This window comes from Raphanus sativus, chromosome 8, assembly GCF_000801105.2.
Source record: "Raphanus sativus cultivar WK10039 chromosome 8, ASM80110v3, whole genome shotgun sequence".
In the NCBI taxonomy this organism is placed as follows: domain Eukaryota; kingdom Viridiplantae; phylum Streptophyta; class Magnoliopsida; order Brassicales; family Brassicaceae; genus Raphanus; species Raphanus sativus.
Window position 1 is genome coordinate 23,051,659 of NC_079518.1, and position 23,206 is coordinate 23,074,864.

At 35.0% G+C, this 23,206-nt stretch overlaps 6 protein-coding genes and 1 pseudogene across 6 annotated transcripts; all 7 read left to right on the forward strand.

Annotated features, from left to right (window-relative positions):
- Positions 1–357: 357 nt before the first annotated feature.
- On the forward strand, positions 358–721 carry LOC130498677 (uncharacterized; annotated as a pseudogene).
- A 4,757-nt stretch (positions 722–5,478) lies between these two features.
- Positions 5,479–7,309, forward strand: LOC130499083 (uncharacterized). The gene is made up of 2 exons (XM_056992988.1): positions 5,479–6,081; positions 7,241–7,309. Exons 1-2 carry the CDS (start codon positions 5,479–5,481, stop codon positions 7,307–7,309), a joined length of 672 nt encoding a protein of 223 aa, XP_056848968.1.
- Positions 7,310–15,339: 8,030 nt separating this feature from the next.
- On the forward strand, positions 15,340–15,702 carry LOC108830592 (uncharacterized). The gene has a single exon (XM_018604192.1). The coding sequence runs from the start codon at positions 15,340–15,342 to the stop codon at positions 15,700–15,702; it is 363 nt and encodes a 120-aa protein (XP_018459694.1).
- A 1,355-nt stretch (positions 15,703–17,057) lies between these two features.
- LOC108830593 (uncharacterized) lies at positions 17,058–17,420 on the forward strand. The gene has a single exon (XM_018604193.1). It carries the CDS (start codon positions 17,058–17,060, stop codon positions 17,418–17,420), a length of 363 nt encoding a protein of 120 aa, XP_018459695.1.
- A 1,323-nt stretch (positions 17,421–18,743) lies between these two features.
- Positions 18,744–19,106, forward strand: LOC108830594 (uncharacterized). Its single transcript, XM_018604194.2, has one exon. The coding sequence runs from the start codon at positions 18,744–18,746 to the stop codon at positions 19,104–19,106; it is 363 nt and encodes a 120-aa protein (XP_018459696.2).
- Positions 19,107–20,449: 1,343 nt separating this feature from the next.
- LOC130498559 (uncharacterized) lies at positions 20,450–20,812 on the forward strand. Its single transcript, XM_056992022.1, has one exon. The coding sequence runs from the start codon at positions 20,450–20,452 to the stop codon at positions 20,810–20,812; it is 363 nt and encodes a 120-aa protein (XP_056848002.1).
- Positions 20,813–22,189: 1,377 nt separating this feature from the next.
- On the forward strand, positions 22,190–22,525 carry LOC130498560 (uncharacterized). Its single transcript, XM_056992023.1, has one exon. The coding sequence runs from the start codon at positions 22,190–22,192 to the stop codon at positions 22,523–22,525; it is 336 nt and encodes a 111-aa protein (XP_056848003.1).
- Positions 22,526–23,206: the final 681 nt, after the last annotated feature.

The window sequence follows — 23,206 nt, forward strand, 5'->3', positions numbered from 1 at the left end:
GATTACCCCTGCCTTCAAGAGAGAGTGAGAAAGGTAGCTATTCTGCTTAGACAGGAGATGATTTGAAACAGTAGTATTCAGGCAAAACAAAACTGTATACTTTAGACTAATCTGATCAGATTTTTTCCTGACTTAAGTGTCCACCAGTTATATTTAATGATGTTAGTCTCATCGGTTTCTGCTTTGTATTATTTGAAAACAGGTAATTAAGTTTCACATAAAAGGACAAAGGCAATTCTATAGCTTCTTTCCTTTCAAATAGACAGAGGATTGTACAATATGTTCATCAATCAAAATACAACTCGATAAAGACTCATATATTCGAAGAAATATTTCTTCGTTTTCCCTTATCTCATAATGTCTATTAAACATGTCTGGTTCCTAATGGTGGTTGTGGGTTTTGTAGTCTCTGCCAATGCTCAACTACCCCAGTTTCCCATCCCATTTCCTTTTTCCACTTCCCTTCCAACCAAGTCCCAGTATTCCAGGATTACCTGATGTAGCAAAATGTTGGTCTTCAGTGATGAATGTTCCAGGATGCATTATAGAGATTTATACATCCTTACTCACAGGAAAATTCGGACATAAAGGCCCCGCTTGTTGCAAAGCATTCTTGGAAGCCGAAGCCAATTGCTTGCCGAAAGTTCCAATCTATCCACTTTTTCCTCTCAAAGAACAATGTTCAAGAGTTGGCAGCGCAACTCCTCCTACCACAAAATAGATTTTACATTAATAGAAGTAATAGCTATGTCGTTTTTATTTCACAACTTATTTTCTTATTTTAGCTAAATTCTACGGTGTAACACTCCAAACATATGGTTTTATAAAAAGCATTTTAGAAGTAATAAATTTCCCGAATGTCCTTTTAAATTAAACATGTGGTTCATGCCTCTGAAAATTCAAAAGTAATCTTAATTACAAAACATACTCAAATTAAACTACAAAATAAAACAATACTATTTAATATATGGAAAATTACATGGGTTGCATCTAAAAAGTAAATATAAATAAGAACAAAGGGGAGGATCATTTTCATATTCAGGTCTAATTTTGCAAAAATTTTAGGGAAATCAATTCATCATTTTCCCTAAAGCTAAATAATATTCCTTTATTTTGTCTTTTTTGTTTCATAAAAATTTTGTTTTTGTTTTCACGGTAACTTATTACTTATGTACCCATTTAACTCATATTAATTAAAATAAATTCTATATATATTAGTTTCCCTTTGTATACTATATATCAAAACATGATTGTTTTTGGTGTTGAAATTTGAGTATAAAATATGTGAGAATTCCAAAGCCACAATCTTTGTGAAACAAAGTAAAACTTATCCACTATAAGGTTTCACTTGTGAACACTCAAGACTTGTCTTGGAACATGTGTATCTCTATGTTGACTTGTGCATTTACTATCAAAATCAGAAGAAGCATATAGTTATATAGAAGAATATTTCATTTTGCTATATGTGTTTTAATAACTAAATTGTTTCTAAATAATTTTTTTTCCTTTTAAAGAATTCACCACCTAAAGGAGCCAATGTAGTTAGCCTGTTTAAATGGTTATTTTCTACAAAATTATATTCAAAACCATATTATTAAATGTTGTATTATCATGTTCTCTCTCCTCAAAAATTTATTTATTTTGATAGTTGAAAAATAGTTTAGAGTTTAAGCATATAGAGACCAAAATACGATCAAGACTCTACAAATTGGTAGATTACCCCTGGCTTCAAGAGAGAGCAAGAAAGGTAGCTATTTGGCTTAGGCGGGAGATGATGTGAAACATTAGTATTGAGGCAAAACAAAACAGTATACTTTAGACTAATCTGATCAGTTTATTTTTTCATGACTTAAGAGTCCACCAGTTTATATTTAATAATGTTTGTCTCATCGGTTTCTGCTTTGTATTATTTGAAAACAGGTAATTAAGTTTCACATAAAATTACAAAAGCGTTTCTATAGCTTCTTTCCTTTCAATATAAATAGACAAAGGATTGTACAATATGTTCATCAATCAAAATACAAACTCGATAAAGACTCATATGTTTTAAGAAATGTTTTTTCTTTTTCCCTTACCTCATAATGTCTATTAAATATGTCTAGTTCCTAATGGTGGTTGTCGGTTTTGTAGTCTCCGCCAATGCTCAAATACCCCAGTTTCCCATCCCATTTCTTTTTCCACTCCCATTCCAACCAAGTCCCGGTATTCCAGATTACCTGATGTAGCAAAATGTTGGTCTTCAGTGATGAATGTTCCAGGATGCATTATAGAGATTTATACATCCTTACTCATTGTAAAATTCGGACATATATGCCCGCTTGTTGCACAACATTCTTTGAAGCCGAAGCCAATTGATTGCCGAAAGTTCCAATCTATCAACTTTTTCCTCTCAAAGAACAATGTTCAAGAGTTGGCAGCACAGCTCCTCCTACCACAAAATGGATTTTACATTAATAGAAGTAATAGCTATGTCATTTTATTTCAAAACTTATTTTCATATTTTAGCTAAATTCTACGGTGTAACACTAGAAATATATGATTCTATAAAAATCATTTTAGAAGTAATAAATTTCCCGAATTTCCTTTTAAATTAACCATGTGGTTCATGCCTCCGAAAATTCAAAACTAATCATAATTACAAAACATACTTAAATTAAACTACAAAATAAAACAATACTATTTAATATATGGGAAAATACATGGGTTGCATCTAAAAACTAAATATAAAGACCAACAAAGGGGAGGATCATTTTCATATTCAGGTCTAATTTTACCTCAATTTGAGGGAAATCAATTCATCAGTTTCCCTAAAGCTAAATAATATTCCTTTATTTTTTCTTTTTTATTTCATAAATTTTTTTTTTTTTGTTTTCAAGGTAACCTTATTACTTATGTACCAATTTAACTCATATTAATTAAAATAAATTCTATATATATATATATATTACTTTCCCATTGTATACTATATATCAAAACATGATTGTTTTTGGTGTTGTAATTTGAGTATAAAATAGGTGAGAATTCCAAAACCACAATCTTTGTGAAACATAATGAAACTTATCCACTATAAGGTTTCACTTGTGAACACTCAAGACTTGTCTTGGAACATGTGTATCTCTATGTTGACTTGTGCATTTACTATCTAAATCAGAGGAAGCATATAGTTATATAGAAGAATATTTCATTTTGCTATATGTGTTTTAATAACTAAATTGTTTCTAGTTATTTCAGGCAAATATTTGAATCATCCAATCCAGAGGATATAGCAGAGGCACTTACGGAGGTAAAGACAACCATTACTGCACAAAAAAATGAAGATCTCACAGCGCCAGTAACAGAATGGGAGGTCAAGTTAGCACTTTTTGCTATGCGTCCAGAAAAGGCTCCTGGGCCAGATGGTATGACAGCTCTTTTCAACCAGATGTTTTGGGACATTGTTAAAGATGATTTAACTCTTATGGTTAATCAATTTCTCTTCCAAGGTACAATACCACAAGGACTGAACGACACAAACATCTGTCTCATACCTAAGACCACGAAGCCGAACGAGATGACACAGTTTAGACCTATCAGTCTATGCAATGTCAGCTATAAAATAATATCTAAGGTTTTATGCCAAACATTAAAGAAGCTTCTTCCACACTTGATATCTGAAACTCAATCGGCATTTGTGGCAGGAAGACAAATATCAGATAATGTGATGATAGCACAGGAGATGTTCCATACTTTGAGAACAAAACCAGGAGGAAGGGTTAAGAGAATGGCCATTAAGACAGACATGAGCAAGGCTTACGATAGAATGGAATGGTCTTTTATAGAGGCAGTCATGAGGAAAATGGGCTTCTCTGAGGTATGGATTGAATGGATTATGAGATGTGTAACCTCGGTCAAGTACCAAGTTTTGATGAACGGAGAACCTAGAGGACACATAGTTCCAGAGAGAGGTCTACGTCAAGGAGATCCTTTGTCTCCTTTCATATTTATTCTATGCACGGAAGCGCTCGTTAGCCTTCTTAGTCAAGCAGAGAATCAAGGGAAGATAACGGGGATGCGAGCCGCTTGGGCTAGCCCCCCGGTATCTCACCTTTTTTTTGCTGACGATAGCCTTTTCTTCTGTAAGGCGGAGCCCCGTAAATGTGAAGAAGTTATGAAAGTAGTCAGGAGATATGGACAAGCATCTGGGCAATGCATAAATTTTGACAAGTCTTCTTTGCTCTTTGGTAAGAGGATACCACAAGTGACTGTCAACAAATTAAAGATATACTGGGCATACAAAATGAAGGAGGAATGGGGACCTATTTAGGAATACCAGAAGATATCAGTGGGTCTAAATGTAAGTTATTTGCATTCCTAAAGGAGAAGCTGTTGCATAGGGTGAATGGATTGACTGGCAGATGGTTATCGAAGGGAGGAAAGGAAGTGCTAATCAAGTCTATCTTACTAGCTCTCCCGACGTACGTGATGTCTACCTTCTTACTCCCTCTGGAGATTTGTGAGAGCCTCGCTAGTGCCATTGCACAGTTTTGGTGGAGTTCAAACCCTCCAAAAAGAGGAATACATTGGGCTACTTGGGATAAAATGTGTAAACCTAGAGAGGAAGGTGGCATTGGATTTCGTTTGATACACGAATTTAATCTAGCTCACTTAGAAAACAGCTATGGCGTCTTGTTCAGTTCCCAGATTCATTAGTGGCAAGAGTACTGAAAGGCAGATATTATCGACTGAGTTCGCCTTTACGAATTTGCTCAGTAGATTCCCCATCCTGTGTGTGGACAAGTATTATTGCAGCAAGGAAACTACTGCTGTTGGGAATTAGGAACAAAGTACATTCAGGGTATGAGATCAAAGTATGGCAGGATCCATGGATTCCATCAGTGCCAGCGAGACCGGCTCGGGCTAATGCTCCAGTGGTTCATCCGGAAATGACAGTCAGTAGCTTGATCGATTTTCAGACAAAAGAGTGGGATCTACGTTTGCTTGAACAATATGTTCATCATGATGACATACCAAGTATTCAGAATATGGCCATAAGCCCAACTCATCGACCAGATACCTTCTGCTGGAATTACACCAAAAATGGACAATATACGGTAAAATCTGGATACTGGGTAGCAGCAAACATTCTGAAGGATGATGTGGAAACACAAGTTCTGGAACCCAGCATTACTAAACTCCAAGCCTTTGCATGGAAAGTGAATGCTCCACAAAAGATCCACCATCTTTTATGGCAATTGATCACATGACAGGTAGCTGTTACAAGGAATTTAGTACGAAGGAACATGAGATGTGATAACTACTGTCCAAGATGTGGAGAGCAAGAAGAAACTATGACTCATGCAATATTTGACTGTCCACCAGCTCTTCAAACATGGGCTTTATCGTCTACACCATCCAGCCCTCAAATATTTCCTTCTTCAAGCATCTACAACAATATGGATTATTTATTTTGGAGGAAAAACAGCATAGCGGAGCCAGAGAATGACAGGGATCCATACCCTTGGATTATATGGATGGAAGGCCCGTAATGATAAACTATTCAAGGGAATAGACAGGGATCCAGGTGAGCTAGTCAGGCATGCAGAGAGTGAATGCCAATCATGGCATAATGCTAGAGAGAATATGACTACGACTCCAGTTATTCAAGAGCCTCAAGTCATAAGCTCGGGTGATATATGCTTGATAGATGGTTCATGGACCTCTACTGATCCGTTTAGTGGACTTGGATGGGTATGGAAAGACAGCAGGGGGACGATACAGCTAATGGGGATGAGAAACCTGAGGAGGAGGGAGTCAGCTCTACACTCGGAACTGGAAGCTTTGAGATGGGCAATGGAAACAATGCAACAGTCGGATTGTCAGAGATTTGACACTGATTGCAAAGACCTGATAGCAATGCTGGCGGAACCAAAAGCATGGCCAAGCTTCTCAACTGAATTGGAGATGATTCACACGATCAAGTTATGCTATTCAGACTTCAAGATCTGCTATGTACCAAGATCTGAGAATGTGATAGCTGATTCTTTAGCTAGGAACTCTCGTACCTTTCATAGATCATTATGCTACTTTGGTTGTTCTATTCCGGTCTGGTTACCCAGACCACCTCAAGTTTGAGTAATAGAATAGCCTTTTGATGCCAAAAAAAAAAAACTAAATTGTTTTTAAATAATTTTTTTTTCCTTTTAAATAATTCACCACCTAAAAGAGCCAATGTAGTTAGCCTGTTTAAATGGTTATTTTCTACAAAATTATACTCAAAACCATATTATTAATTTTTTATTATCTTGTTCTCTCTCCTCAAAACTTAATTTATATTGACAATTAAAAAATAGTTTAGAGTTTAAGTGTTACGATAAAATTCTGGGAAAAGTGTCTATTCCGACCCGAACAATTTCGATCGTGCCAAATACAACCCGAACAAATGGTCAGTGCCAAATACGACCTAAACTTAATTAAAATTCAAAAAACCTACCTGAATTTCTTAAAATGAGCCTAAATCTACATTGACTCTAACAAAAGTTAGTCAACCGTTACCAAAATAAAACGACGTCGTTTTTATATACGGTGAAAAGTGTTAATTTTGACCCAAACAATTTTGTTGGTGCCAAATACGACCCGAACACATGGTTTGTGCCAAATACGATCTGAACTCAATTATAATTAAAAAAAATTACCTGAACTTTTTAAAATGTGCATAAATCTACATTAACTCTAACATAAGTTAGTCAACTGTTAAAAAAATAAAACGACGTTATTTTGATATATATATATATATATATTTAATATATGTTCATTCCAGGACTTAAACAATGATGTGGTACATTTTTAAAGAGGTACATTAACAACTAGACAAATGTAACTTTTTAAAATATTATTACAAATTTAAAATTATATAAATTACTATTTTTTCTTCATTGTATTCAATTTTAAAACTTTGGTAATAAATTTTCTGATTTATATAAATACATAATTTTTAATTATCATATTTTTAATAAACTTATATCTCACTAAATATAAATAATATAATATTTATAATTACACAAGCTTAGATATACTTAAAATTTTGAAGTTATTTATAAAAATTTCTTATATAGATTTTTTTTTTTCACTTTTGTGGATTTTTTTCAAAGTTAATATTATATATTATTTTATTAACAATTGACTAATTTCTGTTAGAGTTAATGTAGATTTAGACACATTTTAAAAAGTTCAGATAATTTTTTTAAATTATAATTGAGTTCAGGTCGTGTTTGGCACCGACCATGTGTTCATGTCGTATTTGGCACCATCGAAATTGTTTGGGTTGAAATAGGCACTTTTTCCTGTATATCAAAACGACGTCGTTTTATCTTGTTAACGGTTGACTAACTTCTGTTAGAGTCAATGTAGATTTAGGCTCTTTTTAAGAAGTTTGGGTAGGTTTTTCGAATTTTAATTAAGTTCAGGTCGTATTTGGCAATGACTATTTGTTCGGGTCGTATTTGGCACGATCGAAATTGTTCGGGTCGGAATAGGCACTTTTTCCCATAAAATTCTTGAAAAGATTTGTCTGCAGCATCGAAACAAGCTCCAATGGTTCGGGTTGACGACGAATTTAGTATCAAAACATTCGATAAAAATATACATCTTTGTTTTCTTTACGAAAGAAATCGTAAAGATCGAATTCTTACGAAGAACTCTACGACTAAATCGTGTTCTCGTTCAAACGCAATCATTTGAAATAACGAAAAGATCGATAAACGACGAGGACACAGCTCAGTCATCACAGAGCAGCCAAAGGAACGTCCGGCTCGGTCGCTATAGCGACCAGGCTCGAACACAAACTCGGTCGCTATAGCTACCGAGCTCGAAAACAAGCACAGTCGCTATAGCGACCGGGCTCCATTCGAAGCTCGGTCGCTATAGCGACCAAGCTCCATACGAAGCACGGTCGCTATAGCGACCAAGCATGTATACACCAACCATCTTGAAGCGTCCAAAGTTTTCCGAAACGACGATACGACGTAAAACTATGCACTCTCGACTATCCTTATTACGATCTTCCGCAAACCACGACTAACCATTTCTTGATTTCTCGATCAAATGGGATCATCAGTTTGGTTTACGATAAAACCGCGGAAAATTAACTTTATCAAAAAAATCACGACAAACGTCTCGAATCAAAAGACGGCCCAAAGAGTCCTAAACTTGATTCGAGGCCCACTTACGATTTCTTGAAAAACCCATAAACCTTGCGACGGTTTATGCTTGGAGGATAAATATCAGTTTCCGCGGATAAATGGAAAGTTTCCACAGATAATCATGAAGATCAGAAAAATAGAATATCTCCTTTTTTGGACTATGACGGCTTAAGGGCAAAAGAGGAAGGCGTAAACCAACCAAAAAGGGAGTTTATAAGGATTTCAAAGCGAGAGCCATAAAAAAAAAGGACTTTTAGACTCACAATTCGCTGCACTTAGAAATTTAGGCTTTATTCTCGAAAAGTTCGGTTTCTATGACTGGCACTCAATTACTAGACGAACTCGTCCAGGCAGGTCGATCTCTTGTCCAGCTCTATCAATTGAACTACATTCGGCTTGATCCTCGAAATGGGTACGTAGGCAGCCTTTAATAAGGTTCAGTCCGAAATCAATCGAAAACCGTTTCTGCATTTATTTCGTATTTTGTTATCGAGCTGCGACTCAACTAGGTTTAATGTTTTAGGTCGTCAAAGCTAGATAACTCGCTGAGAGCACTTGCGGCTAAAGCTCTTATAATCTCTTGTAATGCTCGCAACGCTCTTACACGAATTCGAAATAAGATTTATTGTTTTCTCTAAATTCGTTTTGTTATCTTTTCATATTTTCTGCGTCAATTTGGTCACTTGTCGTTGGCTCCGCAGAAATCCGGGACCTCTGGGAAATTAGGGGTTTCTTACTTTCCTTATTTATACGATATATTGACGGTGCGAATTTCGGTTCCCACAGCCACAAATGCTTGATCAAAAAGACGTACACATATATAAAAGACAAACTCGCAGCACTGACCGCCCCTATGGCCAACGCTTACGCAAACGCCGTAGTGTTCAACAAAATCGAAAACCTTCCGTCACAGGAAGAGCACTAAATCGAGCTCGTGATTTTTTCCCTCCAAACACAAAGGGCAACGATAAAATCTTCCAACCCCGTGAAATTCTTCTTATTACCGAGTTGAGAGAAATCTCAGCGCATAAGGGTTCGACCAAAACGATTTCTCCGAAAACATTTCGGAAAAGTAAAACTCGCTCCCCCAATAACTGCTAAAAAACCCTAGGTTACTCCCCAGAAAGTTAAACTCAAAGCCAAGCTCGGTCGCTATAGCGACCGAACACCGAGACAAGCTCGGTCGCTATAGCGACCGAGCACCGAGACAAGCTCGGTCGCTATAGCGACCGAGCATCGGACCATGCTCGGTCGCAATAATGAACGAGCATCGAACCCAAGCTCGGTCGCTATAGCGACCGAGCAACGAGCCACAAGACAAGCTCGGTCGCTATAGCGACCGAGCACCGAGACAAGTTCGTTCGCTATAGAGAGCCAAGCTTGGTCGTTATAGAAAACCAGCCCCAAGATGAGTCCTCCTCTGCGTTCTCCTTTGAATCCTCTTCGAAACGTTTTTCGTTTCGTCTCAATCAGAGTTTTCGTTGAGATTTTACGACAAAAACAAGTGGGACTCGTCTTGGCTCTCTTTCACTCGCTATAGCGACCAAAATGACATCCTAACTCGCTATAGCGACCTATCAGGCCTCAAAGGAGTCCTCCTCTGCGTCCTCCTTTGAATCCTCTTCGAAACGCATTTTCGTTTCGTCTCAATCGGAGTTTCCGTTGAGATTTTAGGACGAAAACAAGTGGGACTCATCTCAACTTACTGTCACTCGCTATAGCGACCTGTCAGACATACTCACTCGCTATAACGACCTGTCAAGCCTCAAAGGAGTCCTCCTCTGCGTTCTCCTTTGAATCCTCTTCGAAACGCTTTTCTTTTTGTCTCAATCGGAGTTTCCGTTGAGAGTTTACGACGAAAACAAGTAAAAACTCATCTTAAACTCCACGGCTTTTTCCTACTCACCCTACCTCCATCTTTGCGTTCACTTTCGAATCTCGATTGAAACGTCTCTTGTTTCGCCTCGATTGAAGTTACCATTGAAACTTTATAATATCAGAAAAAAACAAAAAACAAAAAAAATGCAAAGACTTGTTTTCTCGCATGGATTCAAATTGATCGTATAAAACGGCAGCCGTTAACTTAACACTTTAGCCGCCTCAACTATATGATTACGTTGAATTTTTTTTATTGACGTTGTATCGAAAGGAGAAGATGTCAATCAAGTTTGGAAGATAATTGTCGAGTTTCAAAGGATAAACACCAATGTCGAGAACGGTGAACGTACACGAGAAGAAGAAGGGGAAATAAGCGAGCAAAACTGAGAAAAGACAAAACTGCATCTACGAAAACACTAAGGTATGTCTGACTTAGAAAATTTTATCAGATATTTATTTTTCCGTAGGATAAAGGATGACAGCGTCTCAGGAACTGCCGTTAACTTTAAGGAACTTAGAATCTAGGTGGATAGTCTAGTAAGTTAAATAATAGGCAAAATTTCAGTCTTGTTCTATTGTTCCTTAACTGACCAGGCAGAACTCGCAAACCGATCTAATCTCTCGCAAAACCGAGAAATGATCGCCCCGCATAAATGCGTACTCATCATGCGTCCTAAAGAAAGAAAGAGCAAGAGATACGAACGTCGTCTTAAAATCGATTCCTTCCTAGTAGTTTTCTTAAAAACTGAAATATCCCAAGTCATCAGCCTGAAAACACCACAGCCAATCCAATGCCTCATTAAAATCGTCTAAAGAGGCGAACGACAATCAAAGATTCTTCCAAATGCGTCAGCAATATAGCCAGACCGTCAGCGAACATAGTCTTGAGAGCTCTACAACATCTCTTGTCGCAATCTCGCGATTAGAAAACTTGTACCAACATCAGATTAATGACACGATGGTTAGCGACTAGATCATATTGGAATAAGCTTCGGAAAACTCCATGAGTATTTCCAAGCATTTGTCACTAAAAGTCGAAATCTAAACATAAATGTTCTACGTGAAATCCGCGGAAAACATTGCGACTCTGAAGTCTTCGATTTCCTAAAACTGGACGCCCATTATTTTTCGTATAACAAGAATATTTTATACGGAACAGCCTGTGGGAAAATAAGACCATCGTTAAAACAACTTCACAAACTTCGTGAGAAATTAACGAAAAACACCTTCACGATAATTTCACGAAAAATCCTCCGTATACTCAAACAGGGCATACGAAGCAACTTTCAGAAACAGACGTAGCGAGTTTTCAAGAAAAATGTCATATATAACATTTCGTAAAATAAAAACAAAGTTCCATGGAAATCGTTGACTCCTTCTTTTTACTTCCCTCGGTTACATCTGAGCAAAAAGTTGCATCGCAACCGAATCCGCAAAGGTTCTGCGTCGAGCCTCTTAAGATTTGTCTTCGGATAAAGAGGAAACAGTTTTATACGACTAAAGGGAACAGTATACGAAACACGAATCGTATGACTTAAACCCAAAGTGGAAACTTGTTTTAAAACAACCTTCAACAATAACATGGAAAACTCCGCAATACTTGATATGTTTTATCTCGACAAACATTTTTTGGCCCTTGGCGAACTACGCCTCCCTGTAAATCCCGAACCAGAATTCGGCAGCTTCTTGGGGACAATCGGAAAACAAAAGTTTCATAGTCTGGTCCTTTGCCAACTCCTTGGCTATATGGTTGAATGCAACCTTCCCCCCAAACTAAAACAATTAAGCGGTCACCGCTCCAATTGCTTAAATGGCTAAGGAAAAATCCACGATTTTTCATAAAACGCCAAGTGACGATCACACAGACTATTTGTCGTATAATCAGAGCAGAAACTATACGATAATTTTTCGTAACAAAGTAAAGTCCTAACAACCAAATGGTTAACGGAAAAATTAAACTTGTCGATAATCGACCAAGTCTCACACATTCCACAATTCACTTTAAACCCGCAACGTTTTACCTAGAAACACGCGGCATGTAAGGACAAAATCGTAACAAAGCTCCTAGGCTATACGAATCATCTTTAAAAATGTACGAAATAAATCTCGGAGAGCCGACTCTTCACAAAAGCACAGTGGAGAAAAACGCTTCATCCCATATCAAAAATACGCGACCCTTCGGTCCTAATTTCTCTATCGTAAATCAAACTACTTAGCATCAACAACAGTTTTTTTTAGAACATTCACAGATAAACCAACGTGTTTCTCTAACGCAGGGTTAAGACTAAACCCATGAAATACCGGAACACATTCAAGCCCGCGAACATTTCTAACACATAACGCGGCATACGAAAGAATAACAAATCTTCAGCATTGCGAGACGTCGCAGGCGCCTGAAGATTCGTTCTTCGATTAAATTACCTTCCTCGATAAAATCACCTTCTTGGAAGACAAGACAGTGATACGCACTAACATCTTCTCAAAAAACATATCCTTCGCAAAGACTCAAAACGGGAATTTTTACCATTAAGTTTGTTGCTGATCATAACAAACTCTTAATGTCATAAATAGACTTAGCCATCTCGTAGAGATGACTCTCGTACATCCGACACAAGGATAATAGCGCTATAAAAGAAATCCAGAATTTTGGTCAGCACTTCCAGGAGACTTAGAAATTGTCCTTGGAGAGATGCTCGATTCCAACCATACAAGTCGTATAAGCCGAGAACCTATTGCGGACTTTAAATCGGTATGGAATCAGGTTGAAACTGTAACGGGATACGTAAGCCGAATTAGTCATCGCACCCCCGAAACCAGAAGTAAGCCTAGGTCTTGCCCTAAACCCAGCACACTGGTCTCTAACATCTCTAGGCATGATATCAAAAGATACGAAATCCCAAAATATGTCTCTTCGCTTGTATTCCAACGTTCATGAAATTTCGAAGAATAAAATTTCCGTACATCTAAAACGAACAGCAAATATAACGATCTACACAGAGTTAGATATGAGATGACAACTCATACTCTTCCCTCTACATTTCACATGAATACAAACATGCTCCTAAAACGCGAAATTCAAAAAGTCGCAAAGCGGCTGGGATTCGAAGCCACACGCTTTCGGTCCCGAAAACATAAATACGCCCACACTTAGCCCAAGTAAACGGCCACGCGCCTGATAATCTCTACATGACACATAACTAAAGCGTAAAGATCTCATTGGCAAACAGATCGTAAGCATCTTAACTCCAAGACGAACTACGAATGGCTTGATCCCTTTTGACAAAGGGTACGTAGGCAGCTTTCATCAAGCGCAGCCCCAATCTTACAAGATTCCACTCTTCTTAGAATGAACGTACGACTTTCAACGGACATTTTCAACCATTAATTCCGCCTAACTTGCCTGACTTATCTTATCGCACGCTAGAACCTCGCATCTACGATCCACGGTTCTAACGGGCTGGGGGACTAACTGTTGGGGTCAAAAACGGTCACAACGAAATTAACGTTCGAAAATATTTCTCGAAAAAGTTAATTTTCGTAAAAATTACTTAAACTAATTTTTACGATAAAATTCTTGAAAATATTTGTCCGCAGCATCGAAACAAGCTCCAATGGTTCGTGTTGACGATGAAGTTAGTATCAAAACATTCGATAAAAATATACATCTTTGTTTTCTTTACGAAAGAAATCGTAAAGATCGAATCCTTACGAAGAACTCTACGACTAAATCGTGTTCTCGTTAAAGTGCGATCATTTGAAATAACGAAAGATCGATAAACGGCAAGGACACAGCTCAGTCATCACAGAGCAGCCAAGGGAACGTCCGGCTCGGTCGCTATAGCAACCAAGCATATATACACCAACCATCTTCCGAAGCGTCCAAAGTCTTCCGAAATGACGATACGACATAAAACTATGCACTCTCGACTATCCTTATTACGATCTTCCGCAAACCACGACTAACCATTTCTTGATTTCTCAATCAAATGGGATCATCAGTTTGGTTTACGATAAAACCGCGGAAAATTAACTTTATCGGAGAATTCGTGACAAACGTCTCGAATTAAAAGACGGCCCAAAGAGTCCTAAATTTGATTTGAGGCCCACTTACGATTTATTGAAAAACCCATAAACCTTGCGACGGTTTATGCTTGGAGGATAAATATCAGTTTTCGCAGATAAATGGAAAGTTTCCGCAGATAATCATGAAGATCGGAAAAATGGAATATCTCCACTTTTTGGACTATGACGGCTTAAGGGCAAAAGAGGAAGGCGTAAACCAACCTAGAAGCGAGTATATAAGGAGTTCAAGGCGAGAGGCATAAAAAAAGAAAGGGCTTTTAGACTCACAATTCGCTGCACTTAGAAACTTAGGCTTTATTCTCGACAAGTTCGATTTTTATGACTGGCACTCAATTACTAGACGAACTCGTCCAGGCAATTCGATCTCTTGTCCAGCTCTATCAAATGAACTACGTTCCGCTTGATCCTCGAAAGGGGTACGTAGGCAGCCTTTAATAAGGTTCAGTCCGAAATCAATCAAAAACCGTTTCCGCATCTTTTTCGTATTTTGTTATCGAGCTGCGACTCAACTAGGTTTAAGGTTTTAGGTCGCTAAAGCTAGATAACTCGCTGACAGCACTTGCGGCTAAAGCTCTTATAATCTCTTGTAATGCTCGCAACGCTCTTACACGAATTCGAAATAAGATTTATTGTTTTCTCTAAATTCGTTTTGTTATCTTTTCCTATTTTCTGTGTCTATTTGGTCACTTGTCGTTGGCTCCGCAGAAATCCGGGACCTCTGGGAAATTAGGATTTTCTTACTTTCCTTATTTATACGATATATTGACGGTGCAAATTTCGGTTCCCACATTAAGCATATAGAGAGCAAAAATACGATCCTGACTCTAGAAATTGGTAGATTACCCCTGGCTTCAAGAGAGAGCGAGAAAGGTAGCTATTTGGATTAGATGGGAGATGATTTGAAACAATAGTATTGAGGCAAAACAAAACTGTATACTTTAGACTAATCTGATAAGTTTTTTTTCAAGACTTAAGAGTCCACGAGTTATATTTAATAATGTTTTTCTCATCGGTTTCTGCTTTGTCTGATTTGAAAACAGGTAATTAAGTTTCACATAAAAGTACAAAGACGTTTCTATAGCTTCTTTCCTTTCAATATAAATAGACAAAATATTGTACAATATGCTCATCAATCAAAATACAAACTCGATAAAAACTCATATATTTGAAGAAATATTTCTTCTTTTTCCCATATCTCATAATGTCTATTAAACATGTTTTGTTCCTAATGGTTGTTGTGGGTTTTGTAGTCTCTGCCAATGCTCAAATACCCCAGTTTCCTACCCCATTTCCTTTTCCACTCCCATTCCAACCAAGTCCCGGTATTCCAGGATTACCTGATGTAGCAAAATGTTGGTCTTCAGTGATGAATGTTCCAGGATGCATTATAGAGATTTATACATCCTTACTCACAGGAAAATTTGGACATATAGGCCCCGCTTGTTGCAAAGCATTCTTGGAAGCTGAAGCCAATTGCTTGCCGAAAGTTCCAATCTATCCACTTTTTCCTCTCAAAGAACAATGTTCAAGATTTGGTAGCGCAGCTCCTCCTACCACAGAATAGATTTTACATTAATAGAAGTAATAGCTATGTCGTTTTAATTTCACAACTTATTTTCATATTTTAGCTAAATTCTAGGGTGTAACACTCCAAATATATGATTCCAGAAAAAGCATTTTAGAAGTAATAAATTTCCAGAATTTCCTTTTAAATTTACCATGCGGTTCATTCCCCTGAAAATTCAAAAATAATCTTCATAACAAAACATACATAAACTAAACTACAAAATAAAACAATATTATTTAATATATGGGAAAGTATATGGGTTGCATAAGGGGAGGATCATTTTCATATTCAGGTCTAATTTTGCAACAATTTGAGGGAAATCAAATCATCATTTTCCCTAAAGCTAAATAATATTCCTTTATTTTTTATTTTTTTTTTGTTTCATAAAAATATAAATATTTTGTTTTGTTTTCAAGGTAACCTTATTACTTATTTACCCATATAACTCATATTAGTTAAAAAAAATTCTATATATATTAGTTTCCCTTTGTATACTATATATCAAAACATAATTGTTTTGGTGTTGTAGTTTGAGAATAAAATAAGTGAGAATTCCAAAACCACAATCTTTGTGAAACATTGTGAAACATAGTGAAACTTATCCACTATAAGGTTTCACTTGTGAACACTCAAGACTTGTATTGGAACGTGTGTATCTCTATGTTGACTTGTGCATTTACTATCTAAGTCAGAGGAAGCATATAGTTATATAGAAGAATATTTCATTTTGCTATATGTGTTTTAATAACTAAATTGTTTCTAAATAATGTTTTTTCCTTTTAAAGAATTCACCACCTAAATGAGCCAATGTATTTAGCCTGTTTAAATGGTTATTTTCTACAATATTATACTCAAAACCATATTATTAAATGTTGTATTATCATTTTCTCTCTCCTCAAAAATTAATTTATATTGATAATTAAAAAATAGTTTAGAGTTTAAGCATATAGAGAGCAAAAATATGATCAAGACTCTAGAAATTGGTAGATTACCCCTGTCTTCAAGAGAGAGCGAGAAATGTAGCTATTTGGCTTGAATGGGAGATGATTTGAAACAATAGTATTGAAGCAAAACAAAACTGTATACTTCAGACTAATCTGTTCAATTTTTTTTTTCATGACTTAAGAGTCCACTAGTTATATTTAATAATGTCTGTCTCATCGGTTCCTGCTTTGTATTATTTGAAAACATGTAATTAAGTTTCACATAAATGTACAAAGACGTTTCTATAGCTTACTTACTTTCAACATAAATAGACAAAGGATTGTACAATATGTTAAACAATCAAAATACAAACTCGATAAAGACTCATATATTTGAAGAAATATTTCTTCTTTTTCCCTTATCTCATAATGTCTATTAAACATTTCTGGTTCCTAATGGTGGTTGTGGGTTTTGTAGTCTCTGCCAATGCTCAACTACCCCAGTTTCCCATCCCATTTCCTTTTCCACTCTCATTCCAACCAAGTCCCGGTATTCCAGGATTACCTGATGTAGCAAAATGTTGGTCTTCAGTGATGAATGTTCCAGGATGCATTATAGAGATTTATACATCCTTACTCACAGGAAAATTCGGACATATAGGCCCCGCTTGTTGCAAAGCTTTTTTGGAATCCGAAGCTAATTGCTTGCCGAAAGTTCCAATCTATCCACTTTTTCCTCTCAAAGAACAATGTTCAAGACTTGGTAGCGCAGCTCCTCCTACCACAAAATAGATTTTACATTAATAGAAGTAATAGCTATGTCGTTTTTATTTCACAACTTATTTTCATTTTTAACTAAATTCTACGGTGTAACACTCCAAATATATGATTCTAGAAAAATCATTTTAGAAGTAATAAATTTCCCGAATTTCCTTTTAAATTAACCATGTGGTTCATGCCTCTGAAAATTCAAAACTAATCTTAGTTACAAAACATACTTAAATTAAACTACAAAATAAAAACAGTACTATTTAATATATGGGAAAGTACATGGGTTGCATAAGGGGGGGATCATTTTCATATTCAGGTCCAATTTTACAACAATTTGAGGGAAATCAATTAATCATTTTTCCTAAAGCTAAATAATATTCTTTTTTTTTGTTTCATAAAAATATAAATATATTTTTTTGTATTCAAGGTAACCTTATTACTTATGTACCCATATAACTCATATTAGTTAAAATATATTCTATATATATTAGTCTCCCTTTGTATACTATATATCAAAACATGATTGTTTTTGGTGTTGTAATTTGAGTATAAAATATGTGAGAATTCCAAAACCAAAATCTTTGTGAAACTTATCCACTATAAGGTTTCACTTGTGAACACTCGAGACTTGTCTTGGAACATGTGTATCTCTATGTTGACTTGTGCATTTACTATCTAAGTCAGAGGAAGCATATAGTTATATAGAAGAATATTTCATTTCGCTATATGTGTTTTAATAACTAAATTGTTTCTAAAAAATGTTTTTTTTCCTTTTAAAGTATTTACCACCTAAAGGAGTCAATGTAGTTAGCCTGTTTAAATGGTTATATTCTACAAAATTATACTCAAAACCATATAATTAAATGTTATATTATCATGTTCTCTCTCCTCAAAAATTAATTTATATTGATAATTGAAAAATAGTTTAGAGTTTAAGCATATAGAGACCAAAATATAATCAAGACTCTAGAAATTGGTAGATTACCCCTGGCTTCAAGAGAGAGCGAGAAATGTAGCTATTTGGCTTAGACGGGAGATGATTGGAAACAATAGTATTAAGGCAAAACAAAACTGTATACTTTAGACTAATCTGATCAGTTTTTTTTTCATGACTTATGAGTCCACCAGTTATATTTAATAATGTTTGTCTCATCGGTTTCTGCTTTGTATTATTTGAAAACAGGTAATTAAGTTTCACATAAAAGTAAAAAGACGTTTCTATAGCTTCTTTCCTTTCAATATAAATAGACAAAGGATTGTACAATATGTTCATCAATCAAAATACAAACTCGATAAAGACTCATATATTTGAAGAAATATTTCTTCTTTTTCCCTTATCTCATAATGTCTATTAAACATTTATGGTTCCTAATGGTGGTTGTGGGTTTTGTAGTCTCTGCCAATGCTCAACTACCCCAGTTTCCCATCCCATTTCCTTTTCCACTCCCATTCCAACCAAGTCCTGGTATTCCAGGATTACCTGATGTAGCAAAATGTTGGTCTTCAGTGATGAATGTTCCAGGATGCATTATAGAGATTTATACATCCTTACTCACAGGAAAATTCGGACATATAGGCCCCGCTTGTTGTAAAGCATTCTTGGAAGCCGAAGCCAATTGCTTGCCGAAAGTTCCAATCTATCCACTTTTTCCTCTCAAAGATCAATGTTCAAGATTTGGTAGCGCAGCTCCTCCTACCATAAAATAAATTTTACATTAATAGAAGTAATAGCTATTTGGTTTTTATTTCACAACTTATTTTCATATATTAGCTAAATTCTACGATGTAACACTCCAAATATATGATTCTAGAAAAAGAATTTTAGAAGTAATAAATTTCCAGAATTTCCTTTTAAATTAACCATTTGGTTCATGCCTCTGAAAATTTAAAACTAATCTTAATTACAAAACATACTTAAATTAAACTACAAAATAAAACAATACTATTTAATATATGGGAAAATACATGGGTTGCATAAGGGGAGGATCATTTTCATATTCAGGTCTAATTTTATAACAAATTGAGGGAAATCAAATCATCATTTTCCCTAAAGCTAAATAATATTCCTTTAATTTTCTTTTTTGTTTCATAAAAATATTTTTTTTTTGTTTTCAAGGTAACCTTATTACTTATGTACCTATATAACTCATATTAGTTAAAATAAATTATATATATATATATATATATTAGTTTCCCTTTGTATACTAAATATCAAAACATGATTTTTTTTGTTGTAATTTGAGTATAAAATAGGTGAGAATTCCAAAACCACAATCTTTGTGAAACATAGTGAAACTTATCCACGATAAGGTTTCACTTGTGAACACTCAAGACTTGTCTTGGACCGTGTGTATCTCTATATTGACTTGTGCATTTACTATCTAAGCCAGAGGAAGCATTAAGTTATATAGAAGAATATTTCATTTTTCTATATGTGTTTTAATAACTAAATTTTTTTCTAAATAATGTTTTTTTCCTTTTAAAGAATTCACCACCTAAAGGAGCCAATGTATTTAGCCTGTTTAATGGTTATTTTCTTCAAAATTATACTCAAAACCATATAATTAAATGTTGTATTATCATGTTCTCTCTCCGCAGAAATTAATTTATATTGATAATTGAAAAAATAGTGTAGAGTTTAAGCATATAGAGACCAAAATATAATCAAGACTCTAGAAATTGGTAGATTACCCCTGGCTTCAAGAGAGAGCGAGAAAGGTAGTTATTTGGCTTAGACGGGAGATGATTAGAAACAATAGTATTGAGGCAAAACAAAACTGTATACTTTAGACTAATCTGATCAGATTTTTTTTCATGACTTAAGAGTCCACCAGTTATATTTAATAATGTTTGTCTCATCGGTTTCTGCTTTGAATTATTTTAAAACAGGTAATTAAGTTTCACATAAAAGTACAAAGACGTTTCTATAGCTTCTTTCCTTTCAATATAAATAGACAAAGGATTGTACAATATGTTCATCAATCAAAATACAGACTCAATAAAGACTCATATATTTGAAGAAATATTTCTTCTTTTTCCCTTATCTCATAATGTCTATTAACCATTTCTGGTTTCTAATGGTGGTTGTCGGTTTTGTAGTCTCTGCCAATGCTCAACTACCCCAGTTTCCAATCCCATTTCCTTTTCCACTCCCATTCCAACCAAGTCCCGGTATTCCAGGATTTCCTGATGTAGCAAAATGTTGGTCTTCAGTGATGAATGTTCCAGGATGCATTATAGAGATTTATACATCCTTACTCACAGGAAAATTCGGACATATAGGCCCCGCTTGTTGCAAAGCATTCTTGGAAGCCGAAGCCAATTGCTTGCCGAAATTTCCAATCTATCCACTTTTTCCTCTCAAAGAACAATGTTCAAGAGTTGGTAGCGCAGCTCCTCCTACCACAAAATAGATTTTACATTAATAGAAGTAATAGCTATGTCGTTTTTATTTCACAACTTATTTTCATATTTTAGCTAAATTCTACGGTGTAACACCCCAAATATATGATTCTAGAAAAAGCATTTCAGAAGTAATAAATTTCCAGAGTTTCCTTTTAAATTAACCATGTGGTTCATGCCTCTGAAAATTCAAAACTAATCTTAGTTACAAAACATCCTTAAATTAAGCTAAAAAATAAAACAATACTATTTAATATATGGGAAGTACATGGGTTGCATAAGGGGAGGATCATTTTCTTATTCCGGTCTAATTTTAAAAAAATTTGACGGAAATCAATTCATCATTTTACCAAAAGCTAAATAATATTCCTTTATTTTTTCTTTTTTTGTTTCATAAAAATATAATTTTTTTTTGTTTTCAAGGTAACCTTATTACTTATGTACCCATATAACTCATATTAGTTAAAATAAATTCTATATATATTAGTTTCCCTTTGTATACTATATATCAAAACATGATTGTTTTTGGTGTTGTAAATTGAGTATAAAATAGGTGAGAATTCCAAAACCACAATCTTTGTGAAACATTGTGAAACATTGTGAAACTTATTCACGATAAGATTTCACTTGGGAACACTCAAGACTTGTCTTGGAACGTGTGTATATCTATGCTGACTTGTGCATTTACTATCTAAGTCAGAGGAATCATTTAGTTATATAGAAGAATATTTCATTTCGCTCTATGTGTTTTAATAAACAAATTGTTTCTAAATAATGTTTTTTTCCTTTTAAAGAATTCACCACCTAAAGGAGCCAATGTATTTAGCCTGTTTAAATGGTTATTTTCTACAAAATTATACCCAAAACCATATAATTAAATGTTGTATTATCGTGTTCTCTCTCCTCAAAAATTAATTTATATTGATAATTGAAAAAATAATTTAGAGTTTAAGCATATAGAGAGCCAAAATACGATCAAGACTCTAGAAATTGGTAGATTACCCCTGGCTTCAAGAGAGAGCAAGAAATGTAGTTATTTGGCTTAGACGGGAGATGATTTGAAACAATAGTATTGAGGCAAAACAAAACTGTATAATTTAGACTAATCTGATCAGTTTTTTTTTCATGACTTAAGAGTCCACCAGTTATATTTAATAATGTTTGGCTCATCGGTTTCTGCTTTGTATTATTTGAAAACAGGTGATTAAGTTTCACATAAAAGTACAAAGACGTTTCTATAGCTTCTTTCCTTTCAATATAAATAGACAAATGATTGTACAATATGTTCATCAATCAAAATACAAACTCGATAAAGACTCATATATTTGAAGAAATATTTCTTCTTTTTTCCCTTATCTCATAATATCTATTAACATTTCTGGTTCCTAATGGTGGTCGTGGGTTTTGTAGTCTCTGCCAATGCTCAACTAGCCCAGTTTCCCATCCCATTTCCTTTTCCACTCCCATTCCAACCAAGTCCCGGTATTCCAGGATTACCTGATGTAACAAAATGTTGGTCTTCAGTGATGAATGTTCCAGGATGCATTATAGAGATTTATACATCCTTACTCACAGGAAAATTCGGACATATAGGCCCTGCTTGTTGCAAAGCATTCTTGGAAGCCGAAGCCAATTGCTTGCCAAAAGTTCCAATCTATCCACTTTTTCCTCTCAAAGAACAATGTTCAAGAGTTGGTAGCGCAGCTCCTCCTACCACAAAATAGATTTTACATTAATAGAAGTAATAGCTATATCCTTTTCATTTCACAACTTATTTTCATATTTTAGCTGAATTCTACGGTGTAACACTCCAAATATATGATTCTTGAAAAAGCATTTTAGAAGTAATAAATTTCCAGAATTTCCTTTTAAATTAACCATGTAGTTCATTCCTCTGAAAATTCAAAACTAATCTTAATTACAAAACCTACTTAAATTAAACGACAAAATAAAACAATACAGTTTAATATATGGGAAAGTACATGGGTTGCATAAGGGGAGGATCATTTTCATATTCAGGTCTAATTTTAAAACAAGTTGAGGGAAATCAATTCATCATTTTCCCTAAAGCTAAATAATATTCCTTTATTTTTTCTTTTTTGTTTCATAAAAATATAAATATTTTTTTTTTGTTTTCAAGGTAACCTTATTACTTATGTACCCATATATCTCATATTAGTTAAAATAAATTCTATATATATTAGTTTCCCTTTGTATACTATATATCAAAACATGATTGTTTTTGGTGTTGTAATTTGAGTATAAAATAGGTGAGAATTCCAAAACCACAATCTTTGTGAAACATTGTGAAACACAGTGAAACTTATTCACGATAAGGTTTCACTTGTGAACACTCAAGACTTGTCTTGGAACGTGTGTATCTCTATGTTGACTTGTGCATTTAC

Coding starts and splice junctions, on each gene's coding strand:
- LOC130499083 (XM_056992988.1), top strand. CDS start 5,479: ATGACAGGGATCCATACCCTTGGATTATATGGATGGAAGGCCCGTAAT. Junction 6,082..7,240: donor ACTTTGGTTGTTCTATTCCG/GTCTGGTTACCC, acceptor AATTGAGTTCAG/GTCGTGTTTGGCACCGACCA.
- LOC108830592 (XM_018604192.1), top strand. CDS start 15,340: ATGTCTATTAAACATGTTTTGTTCCTAATGGTTGTTGTGGGTTTTGTA.
- LOC108830593 (XM_018604193.1), top strand. CDS start 17,058: ATGTCTATTAAACATTTCTGGTTCCTAATGGTGGTTGTGGGTTTTGTA.
- LOC108830594 (XM_018604194.2), top strand. CDS start 18,744: ATGTCTATTAAACATTTATGGTTCCTAATGGTGGTTGTGGGTTTTGTA.
- LOC130498559 (XM_056992022.1), top strand. CDS start 20,450: ATGTCTATTAACCATTTCTGGTTTCTAATGGTGGTTGTCGGTTTTGTA.
- LOC130498560 (XM_056992023.1), top strand. CDS start 22,190: ATGGTGGTCGTGGGTTTTGTAGTCTCTGCCAATGCTCAACTAGCCCAG.